The following is a 19,414-nucleotide window of genomic DNA, read 5'->3' on the forward strand; positions in this document are numbered from 1 at the left end:
AACTTTGATTATGCCTTGGATACGTCCAGAAAAATTAACATATGTACCTGGAATATCAACGGTTTAGCCAGCAAAAGTGACGATCCAGAGTTTTTGCATTATTTAAAATCATTTTATTTGTTACTGCTTCAAGAAACCTGGGAGGAAAAGGCTTTTGAAATCCAAGGGTACACAGCTTGTTGTATCCAGGCAAAAAAATGCTCTGTTTTTGGTCGCAGATCGGGAGCTTAATGATTTTGGCCTCCATAGTAACAATAGCTCAGATCACAACAATAGAATCTCAAATAGCACGCCCAAGCGCCATGCAGGCGGTAAAGATCCCATTCTGGTTTAACAGCCTACTCCAAGAAGTTATAGTAATCAACGCTTACATCCATCCTAAACAGAAATGGAAAACTGCCACGGAACTGATAAAAGCCATGAAAAAATAATGTATGAAGAGAATTCCGATTATATTATCCTGGCAGGCAATTTCAACATGTATCTTATTAGCACGGGAGCAGGTGATGCCCTTGACCAAGAAATTAGCGCCGCATGGGAAATGCCAAGACAGGGCTCCCCAAATATTAATAAACCCACAAATTGCTCACATAACTTATTGCGGAAACTATAACACCTTAATTTAAGAGCCTTGAACGGGCGCTTTCCGGAGGACGATCCACCAGTCGCAACATATCATTCAAAAAGGCAATCTTTTCATTCGGATTATACTTTCACATCCTTAAATATGCTTGGTAGAATAACGGCATTTAGGATAGGGACTAGTTAACATAGCGACCACTTCCCTCAAGAAGCAACAATAAAAGTTAACTCACTTCTCAAGATCGAACCATTCATAGGCATTAACATCAAAGTGGCCGCAAATCTTAAGCAGCTTCGGTGCAATCCCAGCAATATCAGCTCCATAAGTCTTACGGCAAAAACTCTTTACACTCAAGTGGCATGATAAAACCGGTAGAAGTATGGCAAAATGTCATCCTAGCTATTAGCGAGAAACTATTAAAAGGGCCATCAAACAGGTTAAGCCACCAAAAGGGAGCATCGACCAAATTGCATCTCACCCCAGAAATGAAAAAGCAAAAGCAGATTATAAACCAAACATTGAGACAGATGCGAAAAGATCCGATAAACCACGACTTACAAATTGTCCTACGGTAAGCAAAAAAAATTGTTTAAAAGGAAGAAATGGGAAAAAAAGAAACAAAAAAATGACGAATTATGGGCCAAGCTCCTCCACCAAGTTAAACGAAAAAACAGCTCAAGGTTTTGGCAAATGATCGACAGAATAAAGAATCCAGACCATCTCGGCCTAAACCCTAAAATAACGGAGGAAGCATGGACAAGATACCTTTTCAAGCATTTTAACAACACAGCCGCTGACAGTGAGGAGAACCTTGAAGATGTAGGGATAAATTGGTCCAGTAAAGTAGCCAAGAGGAAAAAAACAGGCAACGGCCACACAATGGCCACGATCCAAGAATCAGACACAAGAGGAACCATGTTACCCCCTTGGATGGGTAAATTAATGCCAGACTCAAGTTCTTCTCCCTTTGCCGAGACTGAATATCTGGCCTCCACACCAGCTGACATTAAGAGGCAAATAGTTAGGGGCAGACCGACAGGTGCCCCCGGACCAAATGGCATCCTACCAATGCTATATAAATCAGAAGCGGAATTTTGGAGTTCAGCATTAATACCGATATTCAAAAATATAAAGGATACCCTGACACTACCGGAGTCCTCGTATGGATCAGTAATAAACCCAATTTTCAAACAGGGCAATAGGAAACTCCCAAATCATTACCGGCTCATTGCCCTTATAGACGTGGAGTATTTTGCAGGAACCATACTGGAGTAGTTAACATCATGGGCATCCGAAAACTCCATCATCCCGATCAATCAAACAGGCTTCTGTCGGGGTCAAGGGACCACAACAAACATCATGGCACTGATCCTGCTGATGGACGCAGCAAAAGAGACCAAATCTCCCCTATTCATTTGTTTTATGGACTACACTGCCGCTTTCGATCACGTGGATCATAACAAACTCTGGCGGAAACTCGAGAACTGGGGAATACATAAATGCCTTCTAGACCAGTAGATATTACTGCACACAAACACCTGGATCAAGGTTAAATTAGGAGCCCCATTCTGACAACAAGAGGGTTAAAACAGGGTTACGTACTAGCTCTGCTGTTATTCAACCTTTTTCTTGCAGACTTGCCAGGAGAACTTGACAACTGTCCCTGTCATGCACCAAAACGGGGGAAAATCCCGCTGTCCAATTTGCTGTACGCGGACGGCCTGGTGCTGATAAGCCGGACTCCGAACGGCCTCCAACATCTTCTGAATGTAACTCACTCCTTTTCAGAAAGGAACTCCTTGCAAATAAACTTTACCAAATCCAAGGTTATGGCAGTGAACTACTTAATTGAATAAGTCAATTGGCATCTAAATGGACAAGGGATGGATTTGGTAACTACCTACAAATACTTGGGAGTAATCTTGGACCATAAGAACTTGCTTAAACACCAATTGGAGTCCTTGCAAGCTAAGGGAACCGTGACTTATCTGGCGATAAAATACTTAAAGGTCAAACTTCCCGACCTATCGGTTAACCCCTTGCTCCAGGTTCTGTGTGCAAAGCTACAGCCTACTCTCACATATGGGAGTGAACCCCTTCAAGGTAAGGATGCTGCACTATTGGATATAGTGAAAGCTAACTCATATAGGGCAATCTTTATCCTGCCAAAATACGTTTCTCCTGCACAAATTCGGTTAGAATTTGGCCTTTTAAAACAAACACTGGAAAGAAGGAGCGCATATGTTACTGGCTGGTACAAGATGCGCAGCGCCGAGGTTGGTTCCTTAAACTCCAATCTAAGGGAAGAGTTGCTCTGACATCGAAAATCCTCAGCCAGAGATTATTTATTTGATTCACTCCAAGCCTTGGGACTGTCAGACCTCTGGGGCACCCCCACAGATCTCTTGTCTTTCAAAAAAGTTGTGAAAAAATCAGCACAAATCATCTCCTCCATTGAGGATAAGGAGGCATAAACCAAAAGAGCGCATGGCTGGATCACGCTCAGCGATCATGGAAGAATGCAACCTCAAGCATTGGAATGAAGCTAAAGAAGAAAGAAAAGTTTTGAAAACTACGCCTTGGAGTCATTCCAGCTGCCCTCACTTACAGCCTTGGGAAAGAAAAAAATGTCCGCAGCAGTGTCATCTGTGCAAAGCTGGCAAGGAAGGTATCATTCATGTTATTTGCATCTGCCCTAAATGAAAGGACTTGAGGTTCAATTTATTACCTCCATCCTTCAAATTACATGGCGTTCGAACATGCAGGCAGGCTGTCAAACTGTGTTTTAATCCAACTCAAACAAAATGAAACTGTCCGGTCACAAAGTTTTCGGGAATAGCAGCAAAAAGACACAAGAGCACGCTGAGTGCGGATCAATAAAAGTCGGCCCGAACAGTTCCCTGATGACAGCTTGAAACATCTGAACTTTTTTATTTGATGACTATAAACTGATATTAAGTAAATTTTAAAAAAATCGCACAAAATGAATTTATAGCAATTTTTGGCAATGTTCTATTTGTTTTGTAAGGATTTTAATTAATCATTTACAAATAAAAAATTACCTTACCATACCTATCCACCCAGAAAACCTACATTGAGTTAATACAGGAACACCAGAATCCTAGCCCCTTGGGCAGTGCTAAGTCACTGGTGAGTGCAATATCGAGTATACCTAGCTGTAACAGAATTCAAGCTTCAGGGAACAGGGATGTGCCACTAGGAAGTATATTGTGGAGTGATCCCAGGAGTGACAGAATCCTAGTCTCTGGTGGCAGTGCCAGTCTACCAGGAAACCACACATGGAGTCAACACAGGAGTGACTCAGTCCTAGCCCCGTAGGCAGTGCTAAGGCACCAGCAGTAACCCAGAGTGCTAATTGAGTTGAACAGAGACATTATGGAAGATGATCTGTTATTTAAACTGAGAATTATTCTGGCATTAGGCAGATGTAGTACTTGGCCCTGGTGAAATCTAGAAGTGTCTGTAAGAGGAATGCATTAGTTTAAGTGAAGAGGCAATGAGGTTGCAAGAGGGAAAAGAACTGGAGTCGGGGCCAAAGGGCAGTTAACGTTGTATCATAACCACACGCTTCAAATGGAATTTGTCCCTTTGTCATCAAATGTTGGCAGGGCTAGGCATATTTGAGACTTTGCTTGCTGGGGTCTACCAAATAGAGGAGCCACTTGTGGCATTCACTGATTTTAGACAACAAGGGGAAATGACAAACAAAGTCTTCTGAAGTGACGTGGAAAACCATGGAATGTACTGGTTATAAGGAGCCAGAGAAATATCCAGTGGGTCTACCAAAGAGGGAATGAGGATCTTTTGGTCTATAAACAGATGTAATACCGGTGTGTTTATCATTAAAATGGTTTACTTTAGCAGGCTTTATCTGGATGGCGCAGAAGGATTGCCTTTATTTGGTCTTGAAGATGGTGGGACTTTTGTGTTCTTCCTGGGAGTTGTGTGACTTGCAATTGCAGGAGCAGGAACTCCGGCTCAACTCTATGCCACACTGTAACAGGTCTAAGATGCCCAAGGTGATAGGAAGCTTGAACCTCCCCCACTACTAAAATATCAGCTTATGGTTGAAGGGGTTCAGTGACTAAATATTGAGGGACAAAATATCGAGTACACAAAAAATCGACACCAAAATATCGAGAGACAGAATATCGACTCCCTATCTACAAACAGGTAAGTACTAAAATATCGATTCCAAAATATAGACTGTCAAAATATAGTTAGCCAAAATATCGATTTTTTTAAATGTATTAAAATTAATATAAAATTAATTAAATATTAAAAACAATTAAATAAAACATACACAATATAATATAAAAATGCTTAAAATGTAAACATAATATAAGTAACTTAAAAAAGTCGAGATTTTGTTGGATAGTGAGAACGTAAAAATTACTATTCCCACTCCAGTGAGTGCAACAGTAGGGAAAGCGTTGGATAGCGTAGAGGTAAAAATTACTATTCCCACTCCAGTGAGTGCAACAGTGGGGAAAGCGTTGGATAGCGTAGGGGTAAAAATTAATATTCCCACTCCAGTGAGTGCAACAGTAGGGAAAGCGTTGGATAGCGTAGGGGTAAAAATTACTATTCCCACTCCAGTGAGTGCAACAGTAGGGAAAACGTTGGATAGCGTAGGGGTAAAAATTACTATTCCAACTCCAAACAGTGCAACAGTAGGGAAAGCGTTGGATAGCGTAGAGGTAAAAATTACTATTCCCACTCCAGAGAATGCAACAGTAGAGAAAGCGTTGGATAGTGGGAGGGTAACAATTACTATTCCCACTCCACAGAGTGCAACACTAGGGAAAGCGTTGGATAGCGCAGGGGTAAAAATTACTATTCCCACTCCAGTGAGTGCAACAGTAGGGAAAGCGTTGAATAGCGGGAGGGTAACAATTACTATTCCCACTCCAGAGAGTGCAACAGTAGGGTAAGTGTTGGATAGCGGGAGGGTAACAATTACTATTCCCACTGCTGAGAGTGCAACAGCAGGGAAAGGGTTGGATAGCGTAGGGGTAAAAATTACTATTCCCACTCCAGAGAGTGCAACAGTAGGGAAAGTGTTGGATAGCGTAGACGTAAAAATTACTATTCCCACTCCAGAGAGTGCAACAGTAGGGAAAGCGTTGGATAGCGGGAGGGTAACAATTACTATTCCCAATGCAGAGAGTACAACAGCAGGGAAAGCGTTGGATAGCGTAGAGGTAAAAATTACTATTTCCACTCCAGTGAGTGCAACAGTAGAGAAAGCGTTGGATAGCGTAGAGGTAAAAATTCCTATTCCCACTCCAGAGAGTGCAACAGCAGGGAAAGGGTTGGATAGCGTAGGGGTAAAAATTACTATTCCCACTCCAGTGAGTGCAACAGTAGGGAAAGCGTTGGATAGCGTAGAGGTAAAAATTACTATTCCCACTCCAGTGAGTGCAACAGTAGGGAAAGCGTTGGATAGCGTAGAGGTAAAAAATACTATTCCCACTTCAGAGAGTGCAACAGTAGGGAAAGTGTTGGATACCGTAGAGGTAAAAATTACTATTCCCACTCCAGAGAGTGCAACAGTAGGTAAAGCGTTGGATAGCGGGAGGGTAACAATTACTATTGCCACTCCAGAGAGTGCAACACTAGGGAAAGCGTTGGATAGCGCAGGGGTAAAAATTACTATTCCCACTCCAGTGAGTGCAACAGTAGGGAAAGTGTTGGATAGCGGGAGATTAAAAATTGCTATTCCCACTCCAAAGAGTGCAACAGTAGAGAAAGCGTTGGATAGCGCAGGGGTAAAAATTACTATTCCCACTCCAGTGAGTGCAACAGTAGGGAAAGTGTTGGATAGCGTAGGGGTAAAAATTACTATTCCCACTCCAGAGAGTGCAACAGTAGGGAAAGTGTTGGATAGCGTAGAGGTAAAAATTACTATTCCCACTCCAGAGAGTGCAACAGTAGGGAAAGCGTTGGATAGCGGGAGGGTAACAATTACTATTCCCACTCCAGAGAGTGCAACACTAGGTAAAGCGTTGGATAGCGCAGGGGTAAAAATTACTATTCCCACTCCACTGAGTGCAACAGTAGGGAAAGTGTTGGATAGCGGGAGGGTAAAAATTGCTATTCCCACTCCAAAGAGTGCAACAGTAGGGAAAACGTTGGATAGCAGGAGGGTAAAAATTACTATTCCCACTCCAATGAGTGCACCAGTAGGGAAAGAGTTCGATAGCAGAGGGTAAAACATACTATTCCCACTCCTGAGAATACAAAAGTAGGGAAAGTAATGATTTAAATTTAAAATAAGATTACATTAATTATCAATACTGATAAAAAAGTTAATTAAAAATAATTACCAATTAATAACAATTAATTGCCATTTAAAAATATTAAGTATCAATTGATAAAAATTTATTACCAATTAATAATAATTAATTCCCAATTAAAAATTAATTATCAATTATCAATACACATAAATAAAAATATTAATATTTACTTTATTACAATTAATTTACTTCCCACCCAATTCCCCTATAAACCCACAACCCACTCCCAATAATAAAAAATACAATTAACATTATTATCAATTAATCAATTAATGAAAATATTTAGCAATTAATAAAAATTAATTAGCAATTCATACAAATTAATTACCCATTAACACAAATTAATTACCAATTAATAATTAATTATCAATTAATTATCAATACACATAAATTAAATAATTAATATTGACTTTATTACAATTAAATTACTTCCCACCCAATTCCCCTATAAACCCACAACCCGCTGCTAATAATCAAAATTAAAATTAACATAATGAGCAATTAATCAATTAATAAAAATTAATTATCAATTAATAAAAATTAATGACCTATTAATAATTAATTTAAATATTTAAATATAAGTAATATTTAATTTACCATAATTAAATTACTTCCCACCCTATTCCCCTATAAACCCACAACCCGCTACGGAATTAAATTACGCAAAAATTAAATTACATAACATTCATTAATTAAAAAAATTTAAACATACATTACAAACATAATACATAATTTTAACACATATACTACCATACATAACACTAAAAAAAATTCGATATTATGGGATTTTATATTTTTAAAGTCGATATTATGGAATTCTATATTTTTACATTCTATATTATGGAAATCGATATTTTGTACCCCAATTTTGATATTCTGACCTATCTATATTTTGATTCTCGATATTCTGTCCATTCTATATTTTGGAGTCGATATTCTGTCCATTCTATATTTTGGAATCGATATTTAGGGTATTCACCAGTTGAAGGCAAACAGTTGATCGATTATTTGAGTAGAGAAAACAAACCATACCCAATTTTCGTGAACCGGTTCTCAGAGCTGTCCCAAACATACCGAATCTTCTGTACCTGAATAAATCGGACCTGCAGAAACAAACATGACCTTATTAGAAGACCACTTAATTCCACTACGTTTTGATCATATAAGAGAAGGTTACATATGCAAAGTTCCAAATGTCATCCTTCTACGAATTGATGTTAATGAGTTTGCGTCCAAAAGAAAGGGTACTTTGATAAATTAGTTCAGCCTATTTATCCCCAACTGGATTATTCACTTTTTGGACACCTTGGTTTATGGACTTTTTCTGTGAATGAGTCTCACTACCAAAGGCTCAGTCACTATAAGCTCTGTTAAAATAGAATATGGCTTGCTAACTACAAGTGGGACTTTTTTATGATAAGGCCCATCGCAGCTAGGGTAACAACAAGCTCTAGGCTGGTTGAATGTGAACACATGCACACACTTGTGTGCACTTGTGTGCAGGCTGTGTTTAAAACTACCCACAAACTCAGTCAAGGACCAGTGCAGAAGTAGGTTCTAACAGAAGGAACCCTTCATGGATCATTGTTGACTTGTGCAGGCCTTATAATAGTATTTTTAGTGCTTTGCTGTGTATCACTAAAATCTTGAAATCTGCCCCCAACTGCAGTTTCACTATAGTTAGACCAAGGGACTCAGTTGACACACCAATATTATGGTAAGTTAGGACACTGAATTCAGATCTGAACTTCAAGATTGATTTTTCTCTGAATGGGCTTCTAATTATATTTGGGCCCTTGACTTACACCTCTGGGTCACGTTAAGTACTCTGCTGGTCCGCTGGAGGATCAAAAGGGTGTCTACACCACGGGGGTACTAGCGGGCACCACCTCCCCTGAGTAGGTCTTGGACTGCCATGCCTTCGTACCCTGAGAGAGTCGCAACAGATTGCTTGGTTCTCAGAAGACAGAAGATTATGGACTAGTTTCTTGTGAAGGACCCACATCCTTCACCAGTATTGACCCATACATAGCGCTGGTTGTAAGTTTGCATGTATCACCTGTAATAAATGGTCAAGTGTTAGATCCGGCAGCATTTTCTTCAGGGGCTTCACTGCAAGGTAGCTCATGGTGCCCTTCATACGTAGGGACTCCAGCTTGGGTTTGAATGAGCCTTTGTGGTCCAGCAGGATTCCTGGGTATTTATAGTTTGTTGTCTGGTCGTTGTCTGGTCCAGCCATTTCCCATCTAAATACCAGTTGATTTTCTTCCTTTTGTGATAGTTTACTGCCATGATGTTTGTTTTCTTAAGGTTTATTTTTAGGGCGTTGTATTGGAAGAAACTGATGGTGGTGTTCAGGAGAAATTGCAGGCCAATAGGAGTCCGACTTATCAACACTAGGTTATCTGTGTATAACAAGTTAGACAGCTACATTTTTCCAAATTTCGGGGCATGTGATGTGTTCTTGTCCAATTCCCCAGGATGATCAGCTAGGAAGAGGTTAAAGAGTGAGGGTGCTAAAATACACCCTTGCTTTAGCCCTTTGGAGGTGGTGATTCACCTTGAGAGGTGCGTTCCTGCTCCTAGTTCAATCTTGACCCAGGTATCGGTGTGTTGCAGTATCAGCTGGTCTAAAAGGGGTTTTGGTAACCTCCAGCTATCCAGTTTTTGCTATAGTTTGGCGCAATCTACGTGGTCAAAGGCTGTGGTATAATCTATAAAACATAAAAATAAGGGATACCTTGCCACTTTAGCCGCGTTCGTCAACAGGTCTAGTGCCATGATGTCAGTGGTGGTTCCTTGTCCACGGAAAAACTCAGTTTGGTTTATTGGGTTAATAGAGTTTTCTGATGCCCAGGTTGTTATTTCTTCCAGGATAATTCCTGCATAGTACTTTGCCTCAATATTGATTAGGTCTGTTAATCGATAGTTGTTTGGAGCATTCCTGTCACCCTTTTTAAAGATTAGACTAATTATTGACCCTTTCCGGGGCTCTGGGATTGTGAGTGCACCTTTTATGTCCTTAAAAACCGGGACTAATGCTTTACTCCAGTATTCTGCGTCGTGCTTGTACAGCATTAGAGGAATTCAGTTGGGCCCTGGGGATCCTTCGAGTCTGCCCCAAGCTACTTGTCTCTTGATCTGCGTTGCAGTTATTTCATGCCACTCTTTGTTGTTGAAAGATGATGATTCGGGACCTGCTACAGTTTCTACTTTCAGATATTTTTGTCTACTCCCGGGGGAGTCATTATGCATTGCTTGTATGGTCTTTTGTATAGTTTTTACTCTGTGCATTGTGCCTCTGTAATTTTTGGTGATCCAGGGTTCTTTGTTTGCCTCATCCTCCTTTTGTGCATTATTGATGAAGGTGCTAGAAAGGTATTCTGCCCAAACAGTCTCTGTTATGTTGGAGTTTATTCCTGGATGGTTTGGTCGGTGAATTTTGTTGATCGTCTGCCAGAACTTGGCGCTGTTCTTTTGTTTGCCATCTTGGAGTATCCTGTCCCTAGTTCTTCATTCTTTAATCTGTTTTGATCCCATTTATTTCTTTTTATTAGTGCCTTCAGTTTCATCAGATCACTTTGAAGATATAGGTTTTGGGGAGTTTTGCAAAGCTGCCTTAGCGCTTGGTTTATTGTGCGTTTGAGATTCTTTAAATCTGGGCTAATTGCCACAGATTTTCCCAGTTTCTTTCCTATCCCGGTAGCAAGTTGCTCCTCAAAAGTTCTTATGAAATTCCCCCATACTTTTCCCAGGTTGGATTAGCATGTCTTTTCCTTGGCAATGAAGTATTTTATCAGTCGCTGATATTTCCTTGATTGTGTTAGTTTTGCACTTATTCGTTTGAAGTCCGAGGTTAATTCTGTGCCAATTGTTTTGCGTTCCTCCTGTAGATGTTCTGTGTTTCCTTTTAATATCACTTCCTGAGATAGGTGCTCACGAAGGTTATTGTTGGCTATTCTGTAGGAATTGATTTTGTTGAACATAGATAAGGTTATGAAAGTGAATTCTAGGTAAGAGGAGCCATTTGTTGAGTGAAATGTAGGAACCGATGGGTTGTCCTCTTTGAAGCAGCCGTTCAGTGCTTTCATATTTAGGTGTTCAAGTTCTTGGAGCAAGTGCGCCGAGCATCTTGTTGGTTTCCCAAAGTTTGCTGGGCCCTGATTCCGTATTCACCATGCAGTGGTTAGGTCTTGCACAAGTTCCTTTTTTGGCCCAGACCCGATAGGGTGTAGATTAAAGACGCCTGCCAGGATGATGTGTTCTGCCTCCCGCTCTTCCATTATACTTTTCGGCTCATTCACCAGCTCTTTTGCAGCTTTTGACTTTTGTTTGGGGTGCACATAAGTGTTAATTATTATGATTTGCTGGCATTTCATGTTAAACTTGAGTGTTATCATCACTGCCTGGATTGCACTTTGGTGTTCGATTTGTGCCTCTATTGATGAAATATCTCCTATTGTGGTTATTGAGGCAAGTATAATCAGTCCCCTTGAGCGATGACCAAAGTCGGATCCCATTGCGGGGGCACGAGTTACAGTAAGCTCAGCTAACTGTAACTGCTGAATTTCTATGGTTATGAATGAGGGAAATGTCAGCCTAACTATAACGCCCCTGCAACCTTTGGATTTTTCAGTGAATTTCAAAGCTTTTTATAATTTTATTTCCTATCTGTAACCTGTAAACTTTGAGAGTGGGTCTGTTAGTGGCTGTATAGGTCGGTAACTGGGTGTGCGAGTGACTTATGCTCTGTGAGTGAGTGTGTAATGTCTGGATAATTACATAAGTGCATGAGTAATGCCTGGGTGATTGTATGCATGCATAGGAGGAACCTGTGTGATTCTATGAGTGCAGTTGTCAAGGACACACTGCGAATACCGGGTGTTTTTGACAATGTATAAAACACATATATAAACATATTTTACATAAAGTTTCAGTGTAGCTATTTAGTAAGATACTAATTTAACATGCCCTATGCATTTGTTTGTCAAAATAACTACATCACAAAAGCAATTTCCTTCTTCACAGCAACAACAGAGGTCACAATGACCTCAGAAGTCATAAATACAAATGACAATGTGTAAAACAAATATATTGACATATTTTACAGAAAGTTTGAGCCTAGATGTTTAGTAACATAATGGTTTAACTTCTACGGTTATGAATGAGTGAAATGTCAGCCTAACTATAACGCCCCTGCAACCTTTGGATTTTTCAGTGAATTTCTAAGGTTTTTAAAATGCTAATTCCTAACCATAACGTTCCTGTAACATTTGTTTTTTTCAGTGAATTTCAAAGGTTTTTATAATTTTATTTCCTATCTGTAACCTGTAAACTTTGAGAGAGTGTCTGTTAGTGGCTGTATAGGTTGGTGACTGGGTGTGCGAGTGACCTATGCTCTGTAAGTGAGTGTGTAATGTCTGGGTAATTACATAAGTGCATGAGTAATGCCTGCGTGAATGTATGCATGCATAGGAGGTACCTGTTTGATTCCATGAGTGCAGTTGCCAAGGACACACTGCGAATACCGGGTGTTTTTGGCAATATGTAAAACTCATATAAAGACATATTTTACATGAAGTTTCAGTGTAGCTATTTAGTAAGATACTAATTTAACGTCCCCTTTGCATTCGTTTGTCAAAATACCTACATCACAAAAGCAATATCCTTCTTCACAGCAACAACGGAGGTCACAATGATGTCAAAAGTCATAAATACAAATGACAATGTGTAAAACAAATATATAAACCTATTTTACAGAAAGTTTGAGCATAGCTGTTTAGTAGTAGCAAAGGGGCATATTATCAAGACAGGTGATAAAATTATCGCCGCTTTAGCGGCAGAAAACTGCCGCTAAAACGGCGATGACGGGCTTGATAATATGCTCTATGGAATTCCAATTGAAGCTCAGGTTAGATGTCCTTCACACCTAACATGTGCTTCAATTAGAATTCCATAGAGCATATTATCAAGCCCATTGTCGCCGTTTTAGCGGCAGTTTTCTGCCGCTAAAGCGGCGATAATTTTATCGCCTGTCTTGATAATATGCCCCATAATGGTTTAACTTCTAAGGTTATGAATGAGTGAAATGTCAGCCTAACTATAACTCCCCTGCAACCTTTGGATTTTTCAGTGAATTTCTAAGGTTTTTTACATGCTAATTCCTAACCATAACGTTCCTGTAACATTTGTTTTTTTCAGTGAATTTCAAAGGTTTTTATAATTTTATTTCCTATCTGTAACCTGTAAACTTTGAGAGTGTGTCTGTTAGTGGCTGTATAGGTTGGTGACTGGGTGTGCGAGTGACCTATGCTCTGTAAGTGAGTGTGTAATGTCTGGGTAATTACATAAGTGCATGAATAATGCCTGGGTGATTGTATGCATGCATAGGAGGTACCTGTGTGATTCTATGAGTGCAGTTGTCAAGGACACACTGCGAATACCGGGTGTTTTTGACAATGTGTAAAACACATATATAGACATATTTTACATAAAGTTTCAGTGTAGCTATTTAGTAAGATACTAATTTAAGATCCCCTTTGCATTCGTTTGTCAAAATAACTACATCACAAAAGCAATTTCCTTCTTCACATCAACAACGGAGGTCACAATGACGTAAGAAGTCATAAATACAAATGACTGTCAGGTCTGGTTCGTTTAGGGCTAGATTCCCCACATTGAGGCTACGACCCAGTGGTCTGGTCAGGTTTGTGCGGGGAAGGCGCAGAAGCGTATCTGTAAGATCGCTCTCCGCCATTCTCCGCTCATTGATCGCTTAGGCTCATTCATTCCCCTCCCTTTCCAAGATGGCCGCTGGTAGGTCCTTCCTTCTCCCTGGTTATTCCGCGCTGGTAGCGATGCAGTGTTTCAGAGTTGATTTAGCGCGCGCGTGTTTAGAACGCGGCGCACTTCAACCGTCAAACCCCCGTTGTGAGGAGGTTTTCTTTGAGCTCCTTGCTCTTCAGGAGATTCCAGTCCGAGTTGTTCCTAGAGTTCGTCTCAAGAAAACATGTTTCTGTGAGTAAAGTACTTGGTCATTCAAGGTGTCCAGTAAGGTGTCAGCTCCGCTGAAGATTTGCGAGGGCAAGTTCTGGAAGCGAACATTCTGAGAAGTAAGTGAAGCCTTCCATTACTTTTCGTATTGCTCTCATCTCAGTAAAGAGCCCAGTGACTTGCAGTTGGAGAAAGACAGGATGTTCAGGCAGTCAGCAAGTCTTAATTCAGAAAAACTTTGAGTCATGGTCCTGTAACGTTTTCGCAGCAGCAATTGAGTCAGTCAGCAAGAGCAGAGTTCTACTTTCATCGAATTTCAAAAGACTGTAAATAGGAGAGTTTAGAGAAAGACATTCGCCGAGGGAGATAGCGATGCAGTAGCCATTATATACATATATATATATATATATATATATATATATATATATATATATATATATATATAAGGTACAATTCAACCGGCTAAATCCACAGAGCTCTGGAAAAGGAAAGAAGAATCAAATCAACATTCCTACTAGAACATTTACCTTCATGGGCAAAAAGATAGGATATCTACTAGTAGGCAAATAGGTAAAGACTGTCACTAGGAGGTTGGGAGGGAACTCAGGCAGACTGGGCTTACATGTTTATTCTTTTTGCAGGAGAAGCGGTTTGTCAACCGTTCAGCCCTTTTTTCACTAAAGGTACTAGCAGAAAGAGTACAGAGAGCAGCTACCCACTGTGTCAGGACAGGTATAGTTTGGGTCAATGTCATAAATGAATCTATGGATTGGTTCTTGTAGAGTTGTTGCTTAGTAATTCTCATTTCAGGAGTCTAAGGAAGGTGTTCCGAGACCAGTCCTGGAAGAAGACACAGTGCAGTCTCTCTTTTCTGTCCAATTCCCCTTTCCCCCTCTTTGCTGCTCGTGAGCCTAGTGCTCGCAGTAGTGGAGTAGGGGAGTGGAGAGCAAGCATCAGCTCCTGTGGAAACTCGTCAGCTAAAGGTACTCGACAATGACAATGTGTAAAACAAATATATAGACATTTTTGCCTAGCTGTTTAGTAGCATAATGGTTTAACTTTATTTTAATAACACACTTGTAAAAGAACAACAGTTTCGAACAACTTTCAACATCGGAACTCACAAATAGAACATAACTACCAAACAAAAAACTTTAATTGATTTACACATTTTTACAGCTACATTGGTGAAGTGTATTATATGTGACAAGACATTATCTCGGGGCACAGCAAAAAAATATTCATGTGGTATAACAAGTATGTTGTACCACTTGAAAGCACACCACAAGAAGCAACTTAAAATTCCACAGATAAAAACAAGGAGAGTGATCATCAGCCTCCAGACCTCCATCCTCTCCTCCTGACAACAAATGTCCAGCTGAAGTGCAAGAAAGATGCAGTGAAATGTCAGCAGAACTAAAGCATTTTGCTACCTTCTGCATGAACTATAACACCAACGCAACAGCTGGGAAGTGGTCTGTGGATCTGATTTTCAAGAATGTGAAGAACCATAGTTTTTCATTTGTATTCTTATTTTAATGCAACAGTTGAAGCACTGTGAATAATTGTAAACAAAGAAAATTAATTTAGGATTTCTTTTTGAACATTAGGCAACCAAAACAAGTTACAATGGTGAAGTGGAAAAGAGACTTCTTAGATGCAACTTAAGACTGATGGTGTTATAGTACCTCTATTAATGTTTATCTGTAGTAACAGAATGTAGTCCTGTAATGTGTTATAAATGAATTTCCTTCAGTTAAAAACAGTCTTTCATTTCTAACAGTGTGCTGTACACAATACCCCTAACAGGCCACATAATGTCTTATAAACCGATCATTCAGAAACATTTCACCACAATAACACATTTTGTTATCTCAAATTATCTTAGGAACTTTGGTTCTGGAAATAGCAGATATAACTTTGTTATCTTTTAACATAGTCTTGATTTGAGAGACATCTCTAGGTCGTTGCACTCTGTCCATCATTTTTGACATCTTTATTATATAGTGCAGCGTGTAGAGGTTGTTGGATAGACCTTAATTGAAGTAGATAAAAAAGCAAGAGTAAGTGATGGAGTATAAAGGTTCTATTTTACAGAGGCTGGGAGAGTAATAAACCCAGGTAGGATTGCCACCCAACTCTGAAATCGGCTGCAGGAGGCTGCCCCTTATATAGTGTATTTTTGCTGAATCATACATACTAATCATGTGACCAACACTGGCCATATTTGAGCAACATTACACATCTAAAGCCAATCCTCTCAAACCCCTACATTCATTGGTGCAATCACTCCCACCCTCCTCCTGACTATGTGTTCTATGTACTATCTGACTACATGTTATTTGGTTTGTGCAATCTGTGTATCCTAAACCCTTAGCTCAAGCAGAACATGTGATCTGACTGCATGTTATTCGATTTGTGCAATTTGACTACATGCCGATTTCTTCAACCACAGAATAAACAGAGTGCATGATCCTGTTCTTGTTGCAACATATTTTAATCATCCCTGTGTCTAATCTTTTCCTACTAAATTGACCTCAAAGATGATTGTTTTACTTGCAACACTCCCCTGTACCACCCCCCGCATGAATATTCTCTGGAGGAACTGTCAATACTGGTTTGTTTGATGTATCAAAGACTTCTGATGTGTTTTTTTTATTGATTCTAGCTACCATCTGTATGTATCAAAGGTTACAGCTATTCTCTTTCTGAGCTCGTCTACTGTAATTTATTAACCTGAAGCTACTGCTGCCTAATCATATACATTTCTGTACTGGTGAGGGTTTTTAGTGACTTGTTCTCTGGGCCCCCCCTCCTCAATGTCTATACTAATACTTTTTATACTAACATTCCCCCCTTTAATTGATTCTTCAACTAGCTCAGAGGTTGTGTTATCTTATTTCATCCTGGACCTATGGCTTGTAAACTGTCTGTTAACATACATTCCCTTTCCCAATTTTGTGACTGCATTTTTACAGCAATCAATCAATCAAGGAATTTGTAAAGCACACTACTTACCCGTGAGGGTCTCAAGGCGCTGAAGGGAGGGGGGGAGCCGCTACTGCTTGAAGAGCTAGGTCTTGAGATGTCTTCTGAAGGTGTGCAGGTCCTGGGTCTGCCGTAGGTGGGTGGGAGGGTGTTCCAGGTCTTGGCGGCGAAGTAGGAGAATGATCTGCCGCCGATGGTCTTTCCAAGGATGCGGGGGACAGCCGCGAGGGCGAGGTTTGCTGAGCAGAGCTGGCGGGTAGGGGTGTAGAAGTTGAGTCTGTCGTTCAGGTAGGCTGGTCCGGTGTTGTGGAGTGCTTTGTTTGCGTGGGTGAGGAGTTTGAAGGTGATCCTCTTGTCGACAGGGAGGCAGTGCAGGTCTTTCAGGTGGGGGGTGATGTGGCTGCATCAGGATACGTCGAGGATCAGATGTGTGGAGGCGTTTTGGATGTGTTGTAGTCGATGCAGGTGTTTGTCTGGGATTCCTGCATAGAGTGCGTTGCCGTAGTCCAGCCTGCTGCTGACGAGGGCCTGTGTAACAGTTCTCCTTGTTTCGGACGGGATCCACTTGTAGATCCTGTGGAGCATGCGGAGGGTGTTGTAGCAGGAGGACAAGACGGCGTTGATCTGCTTCAACATGGAGAGGGAGGAGTCGAGGACGAATCTGAGGTTGCGTGCGTAGTCGGTAGGTGTGGGTGCCATTCCCAGCGTTGTAGGCCACCACGAGTCGTCCCAGGCTGAGGGGGTGGATCCGAGGATGAGGACCTCCGTCTTGTCCGAGTTCAGTTTCAGACGGCTGCTCTGCATCCATTCGGCGACGGCCTTCATTCCCTTGTGGAGGTTCGTTTTGGCGGTGTGCGGGTCCTTGGTGAGGGAGAGGAAGAGCTGGGTGTCGTCGGCGTAGGAGATAATGTTGAGGTTGTGCTGACGGGCTACTTGTGCGAGGGGGCCATGTAGATGTTGAACAGCGCCGGGCTGAGTGTACGCCGCAGATGATGTCGGTGGCTTCGGATAGGAAGGGTGGGAGTCGGACTCTGAGTTCTGCCGGAGAGGAATGATGTGGTCCAGCTGAGGGCTTTCTCATGGATCCCAGCTTCTTGAAGGCGTGTTTTTAGGGTGCGATGGCAGACCGTGTCGAAGGCGGCTGAAAGGTCCAGAAGGATGAGGGATGAAGTTTCGCCGTTGTCAAGTTGTCGCCTGATGTCATCTGTGGTGGTGATGAGGGCTGTTTCAGTGCTGTGGTTTCATCTGAACCCAGACTGGGACAGGTCCAGGATGTTGTTGTCTTCGAGGTGGAGGGTTAGTTGCATGTTGACGATTTTCTCGATGACCTACGTCGGGAACGGGAGGAGGGAGATGGGTCTGAAGATCTTGAGGTCCTTGGGGTCTGCCTTGGGCTTCTTGAGGAGGGTGTTGATTTTGGCGTGCTTCCAGCTGTCCGGGCATGTGGCTGTCTTGAAGGAGGCGTTGATGACCTTCCATAGTTGGGGTGCGATGGTTGCATCGGCTTTGTTGAACACGTGGTGAGGGCAAGGGTCTGACGGTGATCCAGAGGGATGGCGTTCATGACCTTGCGTGTTTCTTCGTCGTTGATGTTGGTCCAAGAGGTCAGGTGGTTGGTCCAGGTGCTGTTCGCGGGGGAGGAATCTGGCGCGGTCGGGTTGACCGGGATGTTGAAGCTGTTGTGTATGTCTGCTATCTTCTGGTGGAAGAAAGTTGCCAGAGCGTTGCACAGCTCTTGTGAAGGCGGGACGTCGTTGGCGTTGGCGCTGGGGTTGGAGAGTTCCTTCACGATACTGAAGAGTTCTTTGCTGTCATGTGCGTTGTTGTCCAGTCTGTTTTTGAAGGAGGATCTTTTGGCCATTCTGATGAGGTAGTGGTGTCTACGAGTGGCGTCCTTGTGGGCTGCGTGACTGTCAGGTGTGCGATCGTGGAGCCATTTCTTCTCCAGTTTCCGGCAGGCGCGTTTGGAGGTCTGTAACTCGTCGGTGAACCAGGTGGCTTTCTTGCTGGCGTGGCTGATGAGGGGTTTCCTGAGTGGTGCGAGGGTGTTGGCGCAGTCTTCAATCCACTGTCTGAGGTTGCGGGCTGCTGTGTCTGGGTCGGTGGCAGCCGCAGGTGGGTTCTGGGCGAGGGTGGGGGTCAGTTGGTCTTCGGTGACTTTGCTCTAGCAGCGACGTGGTAGTTGTTGGGTACGGTGGTGCGTGGTTGGCTTCTTGAAGGTGAAGTGGATGCAGCGGTGGTCGGTCCAGTGGAGTTTGGTGGTGTGGTCGAAGGTGACGTGGGTGCCTGTGGAAAAGATGGGGTCCAGCGTGTGGCCGGCAGCGTGGGTGGGTGTGGTGACGAGCTGTCTGAGGCCGAGGTTTGCCAGGTTGTCGATCAGGGTGACAGAGTTCGCATCATTGTTGTTCTCGAGGTGGAAGTTCAGGTCCCCGAGGAGGATGTAGTTTGTGGAGGCGAGTGCGTGGGTACTGGCGAGGCCGGCAATGGAGTCGCTGAACAGCTCCCTGGGTCCCGGGGGTCTGTAGATGAG

General features: G+C 42.1%; 1 protein-coding gene across 3 annotated transcripts in view; it reads right to left on the reverse strand.

Annotated features, from left to right (window-relative positions):
- The window catches only part of LOC146788641 (putative cation-transporting ATPase 13A4), a 750,103-nt gene that overhangs the window by 542,879 nt on the left and 187,810 nt on the right, over positions 1–19,414 (reverse strand). For all 3 annotated transcript variants that reach the window (XM_085635845.1, XM_085635843.1, XM_085635846.1), the window contains exon 4: positions 7,936–8,006. In XM_085635845.1, the coding sequence (XP_085491971.1) occupies positions 7,936–8,006 (71 nt within the window). The remainder of the gene's footprint in view (positions 1–7,935; positions 8,007–19,414) is intronic.

This window comes from Triturus cristatus, chromosome 11 (genome assembly GCF_964204655.1).
Source record: "Triturus cristatus chromosome 11, aTriCri1.1, whole genome shotgun sequence".
NCBI lineage: Eukaryota > Metazoa > Chordata > Amphibia > Caudata > Salamandridae > Triturus > Triturus cristatus.